Genomic DNA, 22,229 nt, shown 5'->3' on the forward strand with positions numbered 1-22,229 from the left:
TAAAATATTGAAGTTTGGACTTGCGTGCTAGTGCGCATGCGAGGATGCCTGTGGCGGCTGAAAGTTGGTGCTGATCAAATGGCAGTGCAAGCGATACACCACTGGTCGTGATCAAATGATCCGGATCGGAAATTGCAGTGTAAATGCGTGTTACAGACAGGTATTTGACTGAGGCCTTACCCATGGTGCCTTGCACTAGAACAAAGCTGCATTATAAGCTTTTCTGAAACTGTAAAAGCTCACAGGTTACATTGTGTCGTATTGACTTGGCGGTGTTCTGGATGTAACGTTTCATTTTAATTGTATTGTCTTCATCTTACAGCATAACCTTTTACGGTACACTTGTATGTGACCTGTCTGACTGAACTTTGTACGAATTTGTAACATTTGGCTCTACGCAAACGATGTCCCCAATTTCTGTAATTTTTGTCTGAAGGCTATACAACTTCCACGCAACTAAAAGACCGATTAATGAATTCTAATTAATTCTCGTTGAATCCTTGGATGTGGGAACCACTGTGTCAGTATAAATAATATCACATAGTCCCTACCTGCGCATACATTTGCTGTGCAATTGTATAATGAATAAACATACTGTCTGATGATATGGTTCTTGTTCAGTCGTTTGAACAACACTATTTAAAATAACGTTAAAGAAAATTGTGTACAAGAAGAGCAACTGGTCGGGACGTCGTGCTGCTGCCTCTAATACAACACACTGCTTTCCAGGCACGTGTTGCGTTACAGCGAGCGTGGAAACGACGTCACTGTCTCCGCCTCCTCCACGAGCGTCCCGATCACCCTGTGCTGCTCTGCGGAGGACGAGAGGGAGACTGTGTGTCAGAGAGAAGTCGCCAAGACGGACAGGCGAGGAGTAGGGCCAGGGAGAGAGAGCGGGAGGAACGAAGGTAGAAAGGAAAAAATACATATAATTTGCAAAAGATGGCTGCCTCCGCCGATAGCGCCGAGCAAGAGACCCCATCTCCTAGCAACGAGAGCGGGGCGCCGCAGACAGGAGAGGCCGAGGACCCGAGAAGCGGCCTACAGTCTCCGGAACAGCAGCCTGGCGATGGCAGCGCGTTCAAAGTAGAGGCTATGGACGGGGGAGAAGCCCGAGAGGGAGAGAAGGAAGAAGAAGAAGAAGGAGAAGGAGGGGGGGAGAAGTCCACCACTGAAGGGAGGACCAACGTGCCGGCAGTGGCTGTAGCAACAGGAGAAGAGGAAGGCGAGGAGGAAGACGAGGAGATGGGCAGCGAGAGCGCCGGGGGCGAGGAGAGCCCGGGGCAGAGGAGCCCCGCCAGCTGCAGCGACCCGGGAGACGGGGCCGAGAAGGAGATGAAGCAGGAACAAAGAGAAGAGATGGACTCCGTGTCCAGCGAGTGCAATAAGGGCAGCAAGGGGGAGGACGGCACGGAGAAGAGCGGCAGTGGCGGCGGCAGCGGCGGGGTGATGGTGGTGGTGGAGGTGGACCGGGAGCACGCCGGCAAGAAGCGGCGAGCCAGCGTGGAGATGTCATCCTCGGACGGGGAGCCGCTGAGCCGCATGGACTCCGAGGACAGGTCAGTAGAAACTTTAAAGCGAGAGATAGACACAATGTACAGACACCCCGGGGAGCTAAATCACATCAACGTACCTAAAATTGCGAGAACTATCGCCCCCAACGTTTAAAAAGAAAGTTGGAAATCGATTCAATCAATGTATTAAATAAAGGGATTGGTTTGTAAAGGGTGTTTTAATTGGATGCATCTACACACTAACCCCCCTCTGCATGTGGATTATGGCTTCAAGGTGGGGTTCAGAGTGCGATATTAAGTATCTGGGAGTGACAGGTCGGGTTTTGTAGTCTTAGAACCACGTGTTTTGAATAATGTAGTGCTCACTAACCTAAATGGTTAATCCTCGTAATCATTTTACATCCACTGCAGTTTCGAAAATGGTGCCAATGAAGGTTCTAATGGTTGACTTTCGCAATGCTGTGTAAACAGGTGGTTAATGTCAAGTTGTATTAAGTTCAACATCGCGTCCCTATATGAACCACAAGTACACACAAGGTCAACCAAAAGTGTATTTGTCTTGTCCTGTCGTAGTAACCTTAGAATACCTTACTAAAACCTGTTTTAACTATTGGAAATGCAACCCCCCCCCCCCCTCATGCATTTATAAAACTCCTGTTAAAATGCATTGAAGCTGGCAAGGGAAATTATGTATGTATTGTTTTCTCCATTACTCCATCTTCAGATCTCTTACACAGTAACTCTTAGTTTGACATGCTACAAGTGCAGTCCTTATTGAAGTTTCCTTGGTAGAAACACTCTTTAAATTATTTTACAAACAGATGGGTTAACTTCAGGTTTTTTTGGCCTAGTGTGTCTTGCTATTTTCTTTTTATATTCTAGATATATAATTTACATTATTCTGAGAATTGTATCCCTTTAATTGCAAAAAAGTGGAATCAGATTTAATACAAATACAGTTTGACTTGGCACCTTTTTGTTTTAAAACACCTTTTTAAATGCAATACATTGGCCAGAATCAGTAGGCACTTCAGACCAGGTTGAGAGAAGGGGGGGGGAGTCCCAACTGTTTCCTTTACAGTAAGGCACCTCCAGTTGTTACCAACAGGTTTGCATCGTGATTGAGAACAGTACCGATCGACTGTGCAGCAGCATTATCAAAATGTTCTCTGCAGCTGGACAGGAAAGAAACATAAGCATTCAAATCACATACACTATATAGTTTTACCTGTTTCCATAGTGCATGTATGGTATAATAAGTGGCCCTTTTGTAAATCGGTTGGTTTGTGAATGGAGCAGGGGGGAGCATATAAACAAAACAAAAAAATTAACTCAAAGGGGTTGAGTAAGGGTTTGATTGAGTTTAACTGTGTCCCTATAAACCTGTATGTGTATGTATATGTGCTGTATGTGTTTGATGCTAGTTAATCATTTCCAGAGGCAGTTATGAAGTGCAGATATCAAACCTTCACCATCTCTTTATCTTGCAAACACACCCATACCTTGTTTTGGAAGGTTCAGGTTATGTAATCCAGATTCTAGAAGCATTAGTGGGATAGTGAGGGAGCAGTTCACGGCTTTGTTTTTGTCACATTCTTTTCTACAGGAGTTGCATGCACAGACGCATCTCTGATGCCTGGGGTTCCCTGTTAATGTATGCTCAAGGATGTGTTTGTACTAATTTCCATGGAAATAACTGCTTACTTTTCTCCATGAAAATAAGTTTAGGCAGTTCTGTGATGCAGGGCTCAGTTTCAGATGCACATGCTTGGTAAAGTAGTAGGTGGTTGTCCAACTTCCACAAAATAGTTTAACTCAATGTTGACACTTTTGAGCCAAATTAACTTCCAAAATTGAATGGTTTGAATGAGTGTAGACTCTTTCTCCTTTAGTCCAGGAAATCCAGTTTTTTTTTTTTTGTTTGTTTTTTTTAGCAGAGTAAGCATCCATCTAGAATTAATGGAGCTTCAGGCACTGACAGCTAGGGAATAAATGGACCAGGCTGAGAGGGTTAAGACTTCGCGACCCTCTGCTGTGTAATAATTTTATGAATGAGAAGTGAAGCCAGAAGGACTTGAACTTGTAACCAGTTCCCTTCAACTAAGCAAGAGTGAAATTAATTAGCAAGCATACAGAGGAGGCAACCTTGTAGGTTTCACTGCACTTCCATCAATGCTGGTTCCCATTGCTGAAGTATTTCTAGAGGATGTTGATTACTGGTGCTTTTATTGTTGATGATAAAGAGAAAAATACCACACTCCTCCCCTACACAAATGCAAACAGAAATGCACTTCCCTGTTTTTATTAATTTATTCATCAATTTTATAATCTATAATTAGACATTAATTTCACTAATAATTTGTGTGAATTTAGTCACAATGTAAATTGAGTCTGCTGAGGTTTTAATACAAATACAACAAACATTTAACATATCAGATTTTCTTGATTAGATCACACAAGAAGCAGAAATGGAGATATACATACATAAGTGGATAATATAGGTTTCATGATTTTTCTGCATGAATTTTCTCAATTTCTCTTGTTTGTGTATGATTTGAGTTGGAAAATTGCTGAAGAAAAATCACTTTCCTAATTTTGAAACCCAATGAAGTCTATTTCACAAAGTTAGTCAAGAAAAGGAACTGTGAAGGCTAGTATGTAAATGCAATTCCATTACATGAAAAGGAAACTGCCTGAAATATGATTGTCCAGTTACGCATTAGTGCATTCTGATTATTGCAAAGGTTTCTATAATGAGCAGAGAAGCTTGGGGTATATTTATTTCAGCATGTTGGAGCATGTATTATTTGTGAGTTTCTGACAAAAGGTAGGCTAAATCTTTTACAATTAATTTTGCATTACAACTGTGAATGTTTAGGACACCTTCATAATTAAATAGCTTTTTATTTATTTTAACTTGTTTGTTGTCTTTGAAGTTTTATTTTTTTGCGTAAAAGTCTCTGCAGGATATGAAGCTGAATGAACTGCATTGACATGTCTATTCTATCTAAAAAGTAACTTTTGTTAGCTAGCTTGTAATGCAAGCATATTGCCCGTGCTCTACCAGCCTGCCTGCCACAGAAATCCTGTCACGAACAAATAACTCCGGTTTAAGTTTGCTTAATTTCCCGTGGCTAATCCCTCCTTGCTTTCATACATCTGTGCAGCCCATCAAGGATGCCCATAACCCAGTGAGTAGCTGCAGTGTTGAGAGCTGTAGGGTCACATACAGTGATCAGCCATAACATTATGTCCACTTACAGGTGAAGTGAATAACACTGATAATCTCGTTATCATGGCACCTGTCAGTGGGTGGGATATATTAGGCAGCAAGTGATCACTTTGTCCTCATCATGTGTTAGAAGCAGGAAAAAGGGGCAGCGTAAGGATCTGAGTGACTTTGACAAGAGCCAAATTGTGATGGCTAGATGACTGGGTCAGAGCATCTCCAAAACTGCAGCTCTTGTGGGGTGTTCCCGGTCTGCAGTGGTCAGTACCTATCAAAAGTGGTCCAAGGAAGGAAAAGCGGTGAACCGTCGACAGGGTCATGGGCGGCCAAGGCTCATTGATGCACGTAGGGAGCGAAGGCTGGCCCGTGTGGTCTGATCCAACAGACGAGCTACTGCAGCTCAAATTGCTGAAAAAGTGAATGCTGGTTCTAAGACACAGTGCATCGCAGTTTGTTGCGTATGGGGCTGCATAGCCGCAGACCAGTCAGGGTGCCCATGCTGACCCCTGTCCACTGCCGAAAGTGCCTACAATGGGCACGTGAGCATCAGAACTGGACCACAGAGCAATGGAAGAAGGTGGCCTGGTCTGATGAATCACGAGTTCAAGGTGTTGACTTGGCCTCCAAATTCCCCAGGTCTCAATCCAATCGAGCATCTGTGGGATGTGCTGGACAAACAAGTCCGATCCAGGGAGTCCCCACCTTGCAACTTACATGACTTAAAGGATCTGCTGCTAACGTCTTGGTGCCAGATACCACAGCACACCTTCAGAGGTCTAGTGGAGTCCATGCCTCGACGGGTCAGGGCTGTTTTGGCGGCAAAAGGGGACCTACACAATATTAGGCAGGTGGTCATAATGTTATGGCTGATCGGTGTATAACTTGTGATTTCCGTGCCAGATTTCAACCCAGGCAGCTTGAGTGAATCAGCTTTTGAAGTCAACCAGATAGCAAATTACCAAGCAGCCAAAAGGAATCTAAATGTCTCATGTAAAAGAAAACCCACCCAAATCAAAACAAGAAAACTTAATTCTTTATTGTCTGTTGTATTTGTTAATAGTTCCTGAGAAGGGTATCACTTATTGTATAAGAGAGATCATCTCATTCAGTTTGGGCAAAAGGACAGCGAAACATAGAGTTGCACAAAAAATACAATAAGAGACATCTTTCACATGACCTGTTAACTGAAATCACATGCGTGAGGATTAGACACACAAATATCTTCATACTGACAAAAAAGAAAAAGTTAAATTCGCTTCTCTCAGTCTAAAAACATTTTGGTCCAGGATCCACTGTAATTGACTTACAGTAACTGATCGGTGCTGTTTTTGTGTTGGTTAAATGTAATGAACCTATTAATCACTAATGTACATTCTGTGAAACTTTCACCACTAGCATTTAGTGTCCTGAAACGTCGTTAGTAGCCGAAGAATTTTAAATCCTGATAATTCTGTGCACGGGATGACATTTATACACAAGATAAAAAGGTATTGAAAGTTGTGGAAATGCTGCTCTGTGATTGGTTGGTTTCTCATTGTTTTATTACATTTTGATTTTTGTTTCTGATGTTTTAGTGCTTTTAGGTGCCTTTTCAAAGAAGTTCCTGCTGTTTTTCTTGTGTGTCTGTGTGTTTGTGTATCAGTACCATGAGCCTGTTGCAAAACAAGTGGGCAAGATTTCTTGCCAAGTGCTATTTAATTTTCAGCAGTCTCTCATTGCAACACGTTTGAAGAAACTGGCTAAGACCTAGCATTGGAAATCAAAACTGCTCTGAGTGCCGTGCAAGTTCATCACAATATCTTTGCAAGTTTGCACATGTCTGTATTCAATGTTTCAAAAGCAGCAAGGTACACTTCTTTATCTCTTAGTTTTGTTGTTGTTTATAATCTATTCCTGTCATACAGTTGCCACAATATGTTTGATGCTTTGTTATTTGGCAGAGTTGGATGTTTTTAATTGATCCTTTTCAGGATTGTTTTTCATATGAAGGAGCTTCTCAAAACAGCTGTAAAGTTCAGGGGCAAAAGTCCAGTGAATGGAAAGCCAAGCTAGAGGGGCTTGATTTCGCAACCAGCAAACTTTTATCTGTCTGTCTGTTAATGTAAATAATTGTGTGTGTTCGTGATTTTCTCCATGGTTAACTGCAGTTGTAGCTGCAGTTTTACAATCTGATATTTATTTCCTTAAGAAATAAGAAAGTAGAAAGGAAGGAAAAAAAAGCCCCATTTGTGGTAACAGAATTGTAGAGGTTGGGAGGAGAGAAGGAGTGTGTGATTCAGTAGTGAATGACAAGTACCATCTGCTCCTTTTTTTTTTTTTTTCACCCAGTTCTGTGGCCTACATCCCAGGAAGTTCATGACTTGAATTATCCACCAAGTCAAACAAATAAATGGGTAGCGAGGCAGAGTGGGGTGGCTTGCCCTCACCACCCCCTTAGCTACAGTTCATCTGCTAAATAATATTTCAGGAATAGACCATTCAGATTGCTCACTTCTGTCCAAAAAATAATAAATGCCTTGATCATATCACAATCCCCTAACATCCCATGTCCACTTGTGTTTTTATTGATTTTGTTTAGTTTTGTCATTCAAGGGGGATGGCTTGAGCTTACTGTAGAAAATATATATAGTGGATGCCCAGTACATTTACAAGGCAACTGGACAGTGAGTTCAACAGATTAGATCCAAGATTTGTGTTGAATGGTGCTGTTTTGCAGGTGGCAGACAATGAGTCAAATCCTAACATCTGGAGTCCTGGATTTTTCCACATGCTGGAGTTGAGAGTGAAGCTAGTCGAACGGTCCCCATCTGGCACAGCGTTAACATCCACGGGTCAGCTTTTGAAAACATGTTTGATGTTCATGTGAGCAGTTCACTACAGGGAGAAACCTGGTCTTGGTCTGGCTGTTTGAGTTTTGATCATTTATGGTGATCAAGGCTATTACACAGAAAGGTTTTTCTTTGCAGGGGAAAAAAAGTGTTTGCTTCTGCTGTAATCTGGAAGCAAAGAAAAGCTGGGATCAGTGGATCTTAGATGAAGAAATAAAGCATCGCAGAATAGTTATAAGTTTAACACTAGAAGCGCCGACATTTCAAACTACCTACAAGCGCCATTGCTGGTCATTGTAGCCGATAGGTCTTTAACAACTGTGATATGATAATCAAAGGCAAACCATCGTATAAAACTCATACGTTTTATTAATGAACTTGAAATCCAACATTTACATAGCACAAATGTAGTAAATGTAAATATTGGAATAATGCTCAAAAGCAATATTTTATAGTTCAAAAATAACTATTGCATTTATCAAAACATAATTGTACACTAAAGTAAACATTTTCAACACCGTGTAAACTTTGTTTTCAACATACACGGCTTGTATTCACTGTAGCATTGTATTTCAATAAACTATTTACTATATATTTAGCCTGCATACCTGACAGCTCGTACAGTCCACACAGGACATGTTGCTGCACTTTCCCTGCATGAGCTTGTTCCTCACACTGCATTTTGACAGCCCTCTCCAGGTGAACACTTTTTTTCTCCATGAAAATACAGCATCGCAATAAATGCTGCTCCGCTGATAATGTCTGTGAATCATTATTTTAGTGGATGATCTGCGCTATTGCACTCTGTACTGCAGTAGCGATCGTGTATTGATCAGTAGAGTAAAAGCACTCTGTGTCATTTGGACCTGGCGTTTCACTCACAATGTTTTCACACCACTGGCACAAACCCATGAATGATCTGTCATTCCCAGTATCACTGATGCCTCTTAATCAGTCATGCTCATATACACGGCATGTCCAAAATGAGCTCTCTTCAGTCTCCGTTTCCAATCCCTGTTTATTTGTGGGTAATCACTGTATCAGCTCAATGTGACTACAGCTGTAAGAAAACACCTGTAATGCTGTACAATGCATGTGTTTTTCAAGCACATGAAAAACTGTAGACATGTAGAGATCGCCACTTGAGCGCCAGACTGACTGTATTGTAATGGGAAGACAGGATTATGCGTTATATTCAATTTATTATGTATATAAAAGACTGGGCAAACTAACCCGATTTTTTTGTGTATTTTATTTTAACGCTGTAGGTATGTTTAATATATATATATTTAGGAAAAGTAATGAACGGGTATGTGCAGTGTATTTAGGAACACAGAGTAATTCAAATTTTAATAACCAAATCGGTCAAATTGACCGGCTCGGCGCTTCTAGTGTTAAAAGGTTTCTTCTATGCTGTGTTCATTAATGCAAAGCTTGAGTTTGTTTTAGGAGTCAAATATAATTGATATTCAGATGTGTCTTTGACTGAACCTTGGGGTGCTATGATGCTACAATGCTTCTGTTTATTGTAAAGGGACAGAAAATCCATCTAGCTGTACTGTACCAAACATATGGAGTCTCCCTATAGTATAGTGTTGCATTGCACTAGGACATTTTATTAATTCTGAGAATATTGAGGTCATTGCAATTGGTATGGGACAGTATCACCTATCAGAATTTGGACTGTAGTGAAATCAAAAGAACTCTTTTAAGTGTGTATCCTGAAGTAGAATGTGATTATAATTTACTAAATTGCAGCTCCTCAGCTACTGACCTGCATGCTTCTATTTATTAATGTTGTTGCCTTATTGAAAGTGAGCTGAAAGTATACATAGGGTGCTGAATCACTGAAGAACACCCCAGTGTGTACAAATGATCGGTTAGGTAAGATGTAGTATAAACGTGATGCATCGGAACCATTCAAATCGTCTGTAATCACAGCCTCTCCAATGGAACTCTGCATTGCCTCTACTGGAACATGAACTGTTTCAGAGGTGATTAACAGATTCAGGCTTTACTGCTGTAAATGGGGAAAAATACCAGGTTCCTCTTTATGATCCAGTCTAGTCCAAGACTTAATTTCCACTCGGCCTGGTTGGAAAGGACATTTTCGTTGTCTTTTATCCAAAGGAAAGGTATGGTCTTAATTCCTTACCACTTACTGACAGTTAATTCTTTGCTTGAATGTTTACCTAAAACTCAAAATTGGCCATAATGCTCACTGGAACTCAGACTGGTGTCCACACTGCTACTTCCTACAGCAACATAAAATATAGAATTTACTAACAAAGTACAGAGTATAACACAGTGCAGCACCTTGCTGCCTTTAGAGAGCTGTTCTTTCTTTCTACACCCCTGGCTTTACTTTTTGTCTTAAGATTTTTAGTCTGTCTATGTAGACAACTTATGCCCCGGACTCTTAAACGGGTGTTTCCACTGGCTTAAGCGTCTGTGCCGTGCCGTGCCGTGCCATGCCAGACGCGTCTGTCCTTGGTCCTGGTTTTACAGGGGACGGTCCGAGGACGGAAGCGTCCGGCACAGCATGGCATGGCATGGACGCTTAAGCCAGTGGAACCGAGGCATATACACAGTGAGGGGAAAAAAGTATTTGATCCCCTGCTGATTTTGTATGTTTTCCCACTGACAAAGAAATGATCAGTCTATAATTTTAATGGTAGGTGTATTTTAACAGTGAGAGACAGAATAACAACAAAAAAATCCAGAAAAACGCATTTCAAAAAAGTTATACATTGATTTGCATGTTAATGAGGGAAATAAGTATTTGACCCCTTCGACTTAGTACTTGGTGGCAAAACCCTTGTTGGCAATCACAGAGGTCAAACATTTTTTGTAGTTGGCCACCAGGTTTGCACACATCTCAGGAGGGATTTTGTCCCACTCCTCTTTGCAGATCCTCTTCAAGTCATTAAGGTTTGGAGGCTGATGTTTGGCAACTCGAACCTTCAGCTCCCTCCACAGATTTTCCATGGGATTAAGGTCTGGAGACTGGCTAGGCCACTCCAGGACCTTAATGTGCTTCTTCTTGAGCCACTCCGTTGTTGCCTTGGCTGTGTGTTTTGGGTCATTGTCATGCTGGAATACCCATCCACGACCCATTTTCAATGCCCTGGCTGAGGGAAGGAGGTTCTCACCCAAGATTTGACGCTACATGGCCCCGTCCATCGTCCCTTTAATGCGGTGCAGTTGTCCTGTCCCCTTAGCAGAAAAACACCCCCAAAGCATAATGTTTCCACCTCCATGTTTGACGGTGGGGATGGTGTTCTTGGGGTCATTCCTCCTCCTCCAAACACGGCGAGTTGAGTTGATGCTAAAGAGCTCGATTTTGGTCTCATCTGACCACAACACTTTCACCCAGTTCTCCTCTGAATCATTCAGATGTTCATTGGCAAACTTCAGACGGGCCTGTACATGTGCTTTCTTGAGCAGGGGGACCTTGCGGGCGCTGCAGGATTTCAGTCCTTCACGGCGTAGTGTGTTACCAATTGTTTTCTTGGTGACTATGGTCCCAGCTGCCTTGAGATCATTAACAAGATCCTCCCGTGTAGTTCTGGGCTGATTCCTCACCGTTCTCATGATCATTGAAACTCCACGAGGTGAGATCTTGCATGGAGCCCCAGACCGAGGGAGACTGACAGTTATTTTGTATTTCTTCCATTTGCGAATAATCGCACCAACTGTTGTCACCTTCTCACCAAGCTGCTTGGCGATGGTCTCGTAGCCCATTCCAGCCTTGTGTAGGTCTACAATCTTGTCCCTGACATCCTTAGACAGCTCTTTGGTCTTGGCCATGGTGGAGAGTTTGGAATCTGATTGATTGATTGCTTCTGTGGACAGGTGTCTTTTATACAGGTAACGAGCTGAGATTAGCAGCACTCCCTTTAAGAGAGTGCTCCTAATCTCAGCTCGTTACCTGTATAAAATACACCTGGGAGCCAGAAATCTTGCTGATTGATAGGGGATCAAATACTTATTTCACTCATTAACATGCAAATCAATTTATAACTGTGTTTTTCTGTATTTTTTTGTTGTTATTCTGTCTCTCACTGTTAAAATACACCTACCATTAAAATTATAGACTGATCATTTCTTTGTCAGTGGGCAAACGTACAAAATTAGCAGGGGATCAAATACTTTTTTCCCCTCACTGTATATATATATATATATATATATATATATATATATAATCTCTATTTCTATCCCCTTTGTATTAAATTAATTTAATCCCAACTTTAATTCAAAGATGATCCACTGCTGTTTTCATTTGAATATGGTAGTCTTTTTTTTTTATAATGAGTGTTTCCAGACTGGAAACTAGTTGAGGGCTTAAACTGTTTACTAGTGGGTCGATTTGTTGTTAAATTGAATAAAGATGCCGTGACAATCAACAGGTTTGGGGTCAGTTCCTGTTTTTCCATTCCAATTCTGGTTGTAATTATTTTTTTAATTCCAGTAGAGTGTATGTGGTTACTGGGGAAAACAGTTTGAATTGGAATTTGGAATGGGTCTAAAAAGTGGAATTGGCCCCAACTCTGTCACCCTCTGTAACAATTTTAAGTTTGGTTTAGCTGTTGTCCGCATAGTTATTTTAATAGAACAAATTTACTCAATTAGCTGTTTAGTTAATCATTACGTTTTTGTATTTATTTCTTAATGGAAGAGGGTGTCCTGAAGATTTGAAATTTTGTGTAACTATTCTCTGTAATAATATAATAATATATAATATATATATATAGTTAATAAATTGTGTGATAATTTTATTAGTTATGCCACTGCAAAATGTAAAAAGTTGTGTATATACCACCTAAAAAGGATCTTGCTTTATAAATTAAATTATAAGAGAATATATTGATACTTTGCAAGTGTGAAAACTTTAAGCGCATTAACTTATTATGCAGGGACAGCAGCCTCCACCTTTCTTTAGAGTCATCAATTTATTTAATAGTCACAAATCATTTTTTGGATAAAAAATGTGTGTAATTGTTTGAGTTTGTTTTTAGAAGTGCTAATGTTCTGTTTAATGTATACATGAAAGAAAAATAATTTCCCAGTTTGAGCAAAACTATGGTAAACCTTTTTATTAAAATGCCACTTTTTGAAGCAGAAAATCAGTGGCTTTTTAAATCTTTTTATTTAATAATTGATGCCCTTACCCAGAGCTCCAATCAATACAATACATCCTACAAAGAACCTTTTTTTTTTTTTTTTTTTTTTTATATTTCCAGAGGTTTCAGATGAGGTCTGCCGAGTTTTTAATTTTAAACAGAATCTGCTTATTTCGACACTCAAAACATCTTTTCTGTGTCAGCTGGGTTCTACAGACTATGCAATGAATCATGGTTTAACTGAAACAAAAGGCTGGGTTCTGAAGTTTAACCACCTACAGCCACCAGTGTGGCACAGAGCAGACTAAGTGTAGGGGGAAATAATAGTAATTGGGCTGAGAATTATCAGTATAAAAGAGCCAGGACAGATTTGATCAGTCTAGTGGATTGTGTCATTCGACTCCATTTTTGTTTGTAGAAACATTAGAAACATGTAGAAACAAGGTCAGAGCGCAAATTTATTTTGTTGTTTTTCCCATTTTGTTTTTCTTGGGAGTGTGGGTATCCGGTGTATGTGATGTTATTACTACGGTTCCTCATTCTTATAACAAGCCTAGCACTCTGTATAGAGGCACAGCACCAAGGGCTTTCCAGACTGTATTTTCAACCAGCTTGGGAGCATTAGGAGCAGAGCTTGGTTTGTGGCAGTCTAAGCCTCCTTCAGCCGATGAAAAGAAAAAAGATGTCCCGATTTATACATGACTGTTGAACTCGCACTGCAGCTAAACACTGCCAGTAATCTGTTCACTCTGGAACATCATACAACACTGATCTCTAGCGGACCTTTTATGTCACAATGTGCAGTGAAATTCATGTGATTTTAAAGCAGAGTGCTACTCCAAAGCTGCAAAAAATTGTATTACATTTTAACATCTTGTATACCTTAACCTGAAGCATCTCTCTTTCTCTTTTTTCTGTCTTCCATGGCAAAGTACATGTAATAGAATTTGTAATATGGAGCAAAAGTAAAAGTAACCATTCTGGTAAGGGAGGGGGAGGCAGGTAATAGAGCAGTGATTTAATGTATCTGCTTCAGCAGCTGTGATAGTGTGCATGACCTAATTGAAATGAAGGTCCTTTTTTCTGTCTGAATACAGTAATTTGTCAGATGTACGCAATTACACATGAATTATTATAAATGTCAAGTGAGAGGATTGCTTAAATGGAAGTGTCATTCAGTTGCCCTTTTGACTGTAATTCTGTCTGACTTCTACTTCAGAGGATCTAGTGAAAAGGACACAGAACTTAAGTAATGGACTGAGATTTCTGTGATAAGAGTATCACTTGCCATTTCTGTGTCAGTGAATCAGAATATAATTACCCAAACCTAAAATATAATCCTTTTAAATGTTACAACACTTAACATCAAAATAAAATTATCGTAAAAATATTAATTACAAAATATCTACAGGAGTGTTGCAGTGGTTTCAATTTCAGCGACATGAATAGGCAATTTGAATTTCACCTCTGTCACACTGGTTATAAAGTCAATGAATGAGTGTTTGCAATCAAATTAAGTTACAGCTTTGAGCTTTAGCTGAATGTACAATACATTTGACACTTTCATTGGGAATGTTCGTGTTCTTTGACTCTAGGTTGCATTTGCCAAAATTGCCAAAAAGGCATTAACGTAGGGGTAAAGAAAGTGGGCTTCTCATTTGAGACTTCGTAATGTTGAAACGGAAGTAGTTTTTTGCTGTTATTGTTTTTGTGGAAACATTTGTATTCTATAGCCAGTGTACAGAATCAGGTAAATAGGCAGTCAGTCATAGATCAGTCATTAAACTGTAGATCAGTCACCCATGAAGGATTTGGTGGGGTGGGGAGATCTGCAGAGTTTTTCCACTTTGACTTAAGAAAACATATCAAAGGTAGAGAAAGACATGTACATAATTTCCCCCTTAATACTACTGCCATCTGTTCATTGACATGGCATCAATGACTCATAAAGAACAACAAAGGAGGAAGATCTACTCTGTTCATTTGGCTAGGTAAATGAGTGAAATTTGTTTTTATGATTATACTTATGTATGTGAACTAGAATGGGAAGTTATTAAAACCCTAAATTCAGTTAGATTAACAGTATAACAGTTAGCTACAGGTCTTGTGAGTGACTTGTGAAATTAAGGTGAATTCCTTGAAAAGTAATATCCTTGGTGGTGTTCATGGGTCACCACACACCATCAACATCAGTGAGACCGTGTCAGTTATTTGAGTTCATTTATTTGTATTCCTCAGTCAAAACAAAAAACGGTCCCCTAATGTTGTTTCTGTACTCAAATGTGTTTCAAATGTGTAATGTTCAAAGCAGATAATTAAAACACTTTGTCCTTGTTTATAATCTTTAAGAGATTTTAAAATGATAAAATAAAAATGTACATAGTGCTGGGAGTGTTGCTTTTAAAACCTATTTTGTCAAAGTATACTGATGACTTTTTACAATGTAGGCTATAACAATACTCGACATCGCTTACCGAATCACATTACTTTTGGGGTACTTTATTAAAAAGAAAAGAAATACAAAAACAATGTCAACAGAAGTTTCAAAATATCTTCTATATTTAATGTACAATCAATTTTAATATACGAGATCTGTTAAGTTTGTTCATCTATTTAAAATCTATTCTGCTGAGTTTATTATGCTACTTGGGGGGGCAGAGTCTTGCATTAAACAGAGTAACCTGATTGGTACACATTGTTGTGCAAGCTTTTCAAGCTTTGAATTCAGGAAGAGAGAGAATTGTGAGACTCTCTGGTATTTCGGATATAGTGCACGCTCACAGCACCTGTGCTGTTTTTCTTATTCTATATTTCAATATTATTTTCAAATAAATTAATTCCCCACATCTTGGTTGTCATCTATTTTAGAAACATTCTCCAGGTTTTCTTACTTTTATGTACTACTTCTTATTTTTTAATTGTTTTACCTGCTCTGCTAGTTTGCAACATCTGCATGAAGAACAGTTTGTGCATTCTTCAATTTTACACTAGCTGTTTTGCTTATGCACTTTTGCATCTTTCAGCTCCAGCACTAGTGGAGAAAGTTTAGCATTAGCAATGCTACAAGGCTGAACTTCTCTGCTTTTTGTCAATCGACGGTTTGGTACTCTTGCTAGCCAAGCTTCCAATACCTGAAACATAAATCGGGCAGTAAGCTTCAGTAAGATTGCTGAACTGAATTAAAACAAAACGGATTAACAAACCACTGCCAAAGTTAAATGTGAGCTATATGTTCAGCACACATTTTAAATTAGATTTTTCACTGCAATTAGATGTATTGAATACAGAGAAACAGGAGTTTTCCTTGTTTCCTGTATGATCTGATGACTGCCTAAGCTTTTGTACTATTGCCTACCACAGTTGATGTAAATGGCAAGTTTAACAAGGAGAGTCTCAAAACTTGCCACAGTGGCAGTGCTGGTTCCTTGATTTGCTACATAGCCTTTTATGGATTATTATTATTTCTCTCATTGCAGAGAAGTAGTCTGACAGTGGACAACATGAGCACAGCCCACTACTACTGCTTTGAATACACGAAAAGCAAAGCACCCACATGTGAAACAAGTTAAGATGGCAGTGATCAATAAGGAAGGTAGTAGTGCTCTGCTTTGATAATCAGTTACGTTCATAAATATTTGGACAGTGACACAATTGTCATCATTTTGGCTCTGTACGCCACCACAATGGATTTGAAAGGAAACAATCAAGATGTGCTTTAAGTGTAGACTTTCATCTTTAATTTGAGGGTAGTTACATCCAAGGTGGGTGAACAGTGTAGGAATTGCACCCATTTTTATATGTTGTTCCCCCAATTTTAGGGGCTCAAAAGTATTTGGACAAACTAACATAATCATGCATTAAATTGTGAGTTTCAATACTTGGTTGCAAATCCTTTGCAGTCAATGACTGCCTGAAGTCTTGGAACCCATAGACATCACTAGATGCTGGGTTTCTTCCCTGGTGATGCTCTGCCAGGCCTGTACTGCAGCTGTCTTTAGTTCCTGCTTGTTCTTGGGGTGTTTTGTCTGTTTGGGACAGTTTTCACTGTCAAAATTATTATGGACCTAACTGTATAAGTTGTTTAAGAAATTATTCAAATTGGAGACACTGCATTGTATAGCATAGCATGGTTTCTCCATTTGCTGTTTTTGCTCTTGTTTGCATGAGAGCTCCTGCATTCACATTATAATTTGTGGTGTACAGCACATTTTAATAATAGGCACCTTTACTAGATACAATTCTGTAATATTAAGTCTACAGTATTCATTTGGTTGTCTTACTCTGTTCATGTTCTCTATGCAAATAAGTATTAACTTGTATAAAAAAAGACATCTATTTACTTTTGAATTATCTATATTAGATTATAATGGAATATAGTCCCAGTACATATCTAGCAGTTTGTTGCACTTCTTGTTTTTACAAGATGCAGGCACTAACTCCATGCATCTAAAATAAAGTAACAAAATATGAAAACCTTAAAAAATGTAAACTTGACAAAGGTAGTTGTGTAAAATAATACAATTCTTGTCGAACATCTTCTATAGACATGTATATGTAAAATGAAATGCTAAAGGTATATTTATTATTACAAGAACACTAATCCTATCTGGAAGTTGTCCAGGAGCAAGGCCCCCTGAGGGACCTTTTACTATTTCCTGGGTGTATCTTTCACTACAGTGATACAAAATAAACAGTGAACAATGCAAATGTATAAATATCACCTGCAATTATCAAAAGTACTCTACTTATAATTAACTGACTGTTAGGTGCTCGTTTCATAAGGAGGGCGGTTGGAGGGATTACTGGATATAGTCACAGAAAGAATGAAAGAAACAAACAAATTGACATTATCTATAGTAGCTGCTTGGAACAGTAGGTGCAAATTGGGGGCTGCCACACTGTTTGTTCCTGACTTTTTTTTTTTCACTGCTTTATAAGCAACTCATGCAATCAATACAGGATTATTCTCCTGGCTTTGTCTGTTCTGTATAAAAGAAAACATCACAAAATAAGAAATTAAGGCCTGCTGTTTGTGAAATGGGACAAATTGAATGTTACTTTTATTCCTCTTCCTAGCAACACATTGAGCAGGAACAGGGGAGTTGAAAGCCAGCTGCTAGTTAGGTGAGACTTGGCAGAGGCAGGGACATACTGCTGCTTGTGCTCCCATTCTAATGAGTGTCTCCTGTTAGTAGACAGAAAAACTGACACAAAAAATATTTTAAAAGCCCATTCACCCTGATGGCTTCTTCTTTTGTCTAATTGCTTCTATATTATTTTTTGGTTCCTGTACACAATGATGTCACTAGGACAACTGAAGGTGCAAGTCATCAAGTCACATGAATTCCAGTCAAATCAGGATTTGTAATGTGCTAAATGTGCATTGTGTTGCATGTACTGCACTCTGCATGTCAGTAATGAGTAAAGCAGTATACATTCAGTTTGCAACTACCCATTCAGGATACAAAAGTACTGCTCCCTCTGCAACTGCACAGTCAGTGAAGCGAGAGTGGGTGAAAGTGTTCAGCACTCAGCAGAGGAAAAATGTTTGGGTGCCTCCCTTTCTGCTTTCCAGAATAAATATCACCATTCGGTTCAGCATTATTACTTCAATCAGTGACACAATGCCTAGATTTAATGTTTTTCAAAAGCACCCCTTATAGTTGGTTCGTCAGAGATGGAGGGCATGCTGTAGATCTATAAACCCCAGAATTGCCTATTACCTCTCAGAAATAGTTTTACCCTAGTGTTTTATAGTTTTTTCAGCTTTATTTGCAATTTTCAAAAGGCAGTGGTTGTCTAAAATGCAATACAATGCACATTCTACAACAAGAAATTGCCAACACAAGTGCATTTGAACTAAGTGCCTATATAATACTGTAGTGCCCCCAGTGTCTCTTAGCCAGACAGAGTGGGGAATTGTGGGTGGCATTAAACAGGCCAGATAGCTGTAAACTTCCTAGACCTGTATATGACCTTTTGACTTGCAGGTGTGAAGGATTTCAACTTTGCTGTGTCAGCCATTGACTGGATGCCTTAATTTTTAGTTAATCAGTATCTATAAAACTCATTTAAGAAATAATGTTCCTGCCAATTTCTGGCAGCTAGCATTCTTAAAAAATTTAAAGGCATTCTTCATCTCCCCCTTCTTAAACAGCTTTCAGTTTCCTAATTGAGCCCAAAAATTGTAATGAGTCAAGAGTTGTAATGTTAGGAAGAACAAATGCCCAGCCAAGCAAGGACGGTGTTTACATCCTGTTGTTTATTGTCAGCAGAGAGAAGCATTTTAACGCAGCGCTGGGGAAGTCATTGACAGGGTAGTGTCAGCAGCACAGTGCGTTTCATGAAGGACCCTACAAGGTGTACTGTAAAAGCTTTTTGCTTTTCACTTTTCACTGGATTCATCACAGTCTCTTTCCTTCCCCCATGTATAAATATTTACACTTGGATGAACTGTAGTTAGGGATAATGTATTTCAAATCGGACATCACTGTAGGGTAAAGGTGACACCCCCCTCCCCTCATTATTTATTGATTGATTTATTTACTACCATCTATAAGCAGGTAATTGTTTTCAGCCTACACTTGAGCGAGATTTATCATGTTACCCAGTTAGTAATAATGTCTGTGTGTGTATGTATGTATGCATCCACATCCACACAGTGCCGTCATGAAAAACATAACATTTTGAACTGCCTCATAGATGCAAATCTCTAGACTGCACTGCTATTTTCCAAGCCTGGACACTAAGACTCCACCAGCTGTACTTGAAATGCAGCCTGACGTGGCATGACTTGGCTTCGGTTCTGTACAGAAATTCACAGTGTGGCTGTGTTCCATTTGATCGCTATGGATTCTTTAATAATTGTGTTGAGTTTAATTATTCTTGCAGTGCTTATCCCTTCTATAATAACTATGTCAAAGGAGAAGAGACCAGAATTCCACTTTAGTTCTAAAACTGGAAGGAAAACATTCAGTAGACTTCGGTACACAGGACATTTTATGTTTCCTATGATTTGCATAGGTTATTTATGCCAAATTATGGTCACTAATGCATTAATATTGCTTATATTAAATCTGCGGTAATCACTGGTTATTTGAGTCTTTTTAAAGGTGTTCTATGGCTGTTCCTACATATTAGTGTGACCAGATACGAAAGCCACGAGTTTCTAAATTCTCACTATTTTCACAATTTTTTACCTATTAGTTTGATCGATCATGACCACACTGTATATAGCTCTGTAAAAAATTTAGACCACTGCAAAATTATTAGTTTCTCTGATTTTACTATTTATAGGTATGTGTTTGGGTAAAATTTACATTTTTGTTTTATTCTATAAACTACTGACAACATTTCTCACAAATTCCAAATAAAAATATGAATGGAATGGAAGGGCTGCCATACATGTAGAGATGCTGATTTAAGAAAAATTTGCAGTGGTCTCTTAATTTTTTCCAGAGCTGTTTATACAGTAGAAGTATTCAATTGTGAAATTACAAAATGATGCGCATACACATTTTTAAAATCCTCAAACTGAAGACTTCTAAGGGTAGGATAAGTTACTGTAAATGTCAGCAAGAACTAAAAAGAGAAACTGAAATCTGTTGATGGGCAGAAGTATTCAAACCCGTCAACTCAATATTTGGAAGCACCTTTGGTAGCAATTACAGCTGCAAGTCTTTACCAAGTAATCACACAGTCTTGGTGCAGTTTTTGCCCATTACTCTTAGCAGATTTGTTTAAGCTCTCCCAAGTTGCTTGGTGATCATTCATGGACAGTAGTTTACATCTTTCTCCATAGGATTCAAGTCAGGACTTTGACTGGACCACTTCAAAATATTCACTTTCTTATTCTTAAGTTACTCCAGTGTAGCTTTGGCCTTGTGCTTTGAAATCATTGTCCTGCTGAAAGGGACATTTTTGCCCCAATTTTAGAACATAAGAACATAATAAAGTTTACAAACGAGAGGGGGCCATTCGACCCATCGTGCTCGTTTGGTGTCCATTAATATCTAAGTGATCTAAGGATCCTATCCAGACTATTTTTAAATGTTCCCAAACTTTCAGCTTCAACCACATCGCTCGGTAGTTTATTCCAGATTGTGACTACTCTCTGTTTAAAGAAGTGTTTCCTGTTTTCCATTTTGAATGCCTTGAAGCCCAATTTCCATTTGTGTCCCCGGGTGCGTGTGTCCCTGCTGATCTGGAAAAGCTCCTCTGGTTTGATGTGGTCGATGCCTTTCATGATTTTGAAGACTTGAATCAAGTCCCCACGTAGTCTCCTCTGTTCCAGGGTGAAAAGGTTCAGTTCCTCAGTCTCTCAGTAGGACATTCCCTTCAGACCTGGAATAAGTCTGGTTGCTCTCCTCTGAACTGCCTCTAGAGCAGCGATATCCTTCTTGAAGTGTGGAGCCCAGAACTGCACACAGTATCCAGATGAGGTCTTACCAGCGCATTGTACAGTCTTAACATTATTTCCCTTGTTTTAAATTCTACACTTTTGACAATATACCCTAGCATTCTGTTTGCCTTTAGCAGACTCAAACAGGTTTTCCTCTAGTATTTGCCTGTATTTTGCTCCATCCATTTTTCAGCCTGATCTAAACAGTGTCTGGGTGATGCAATGCACCATCTATTTCTTGATGACAAAGTAGACTGTGCTCACAGCAAAGTTCAGAGACTTACCCTTCTCCTGACCTGTGCTACTCAATTATTTTATCCCCAACCAAGGAATCTCATAGAGATGGGTGTTTTTATTCTGAAATTACGAGGACCACTATTACACAGGCCATTCAAATAATTGTGTGGCTCATTAAGGTCATATTATGCACCTGAATTCATGTAGGTTTGCACATAGTAAACGGTTTGATTACTTATGCAATTGTGACTTTTTTTTCTCTATATTATCGATTTACTTTGTTTGAATTTGGTTTTGTATGTAACATTAATTTCTTCTTCAAAGTGTCATGACTGCAATCTTTTAAGCTCCAAATGTGAAAACTAAGAGTGTGAAAACTTTTGCAAGGCACCATATTGATTGATTACCAGACACACAAGGCCTAACAGGAGGATTGATAATGCTTTTCTATGTTTTTAGTAATGTATATAACAAAACAAAAAACAGGTGTGGACTTTACTGTGCATGTCCTGAAATCTGAGATTAACACAACACTTCTCAATCGAAACACAAAACACAGCCAGCCTACTTTGTTGCTCTTGGGGCTCAAAGGTGTTCCCATTCTTATAGTTTTTCAATATGGCTTCAACAGCTGTTTCCATTTTGTTGTCACAGTGAAGGGCAGTAGCTCGGACAGTTTGACTGGCTGTGTTGCTAGGTCAGATGTTTCAGGAAAATCTATAGAGAAGGAAAGGGCATCCTTTTTTTTTTCCTTCTTTCCCCCAGAGGTCTCATTTGGGGTGATTTCTGTCAGGTTTTGGACTTGTAACTGAAATGTTTGTTATATTAGGCATGCTTCAGCTATTTGACTATTCCCACCCCGTTCTCTGCTGGCCCAATAGTTCCCCCATCACATAC

General features: G+C 39.3%; 1 protein-coding gene across 11 annotated transcripts in view; it reads left to right on the forward strand.

The window, feature by feature from the left end:
- The first annotated feature begins 762 nt into the window (after positions 1-762).
- Positions 763-22,229, forward strand: part of aebp2 (AE binding protein 2) — a 67,441-nt gene continuing 45,974 nt past the window's right edge. For 7 of the 11 annotated variants that reach the window (XM_066705595.1, XM_066705596.1, XM_066705598.1 and 4 more), the window contains exon 1: positions 764-1,559. In XM_066705595.1, the coding sequence (XP_066561692.1) occupies positions 943-1,559 (617 nt within the window). In that variant the 5' untranslated portion in view covers positions 764-942. Of the gene's footprint in view, positions 1,560-22,229 lie in introns of all 11 variants that reach the window. The other 4 variants (XM_066705590.1, XM_066705587.1, XM_066705588.1 and 1 more) reach the window with 1 other exon arrangement.

Source organism: Amia ocellicauda, chromosome 5, assembly GCF_036373705.1.
Source record: "Amia ocellicauda isolate fAmiCal2 chromosome 5, fAmiCal2.hap1, whole genome shotgun sequence".
In the NCBI taxonomy this organism is placed as follows: Eukaryota; Metazoa; Chordata; class Actinopteri; order Amiiformes; family Amiidae; genus Amia; species Amia ocellicauda.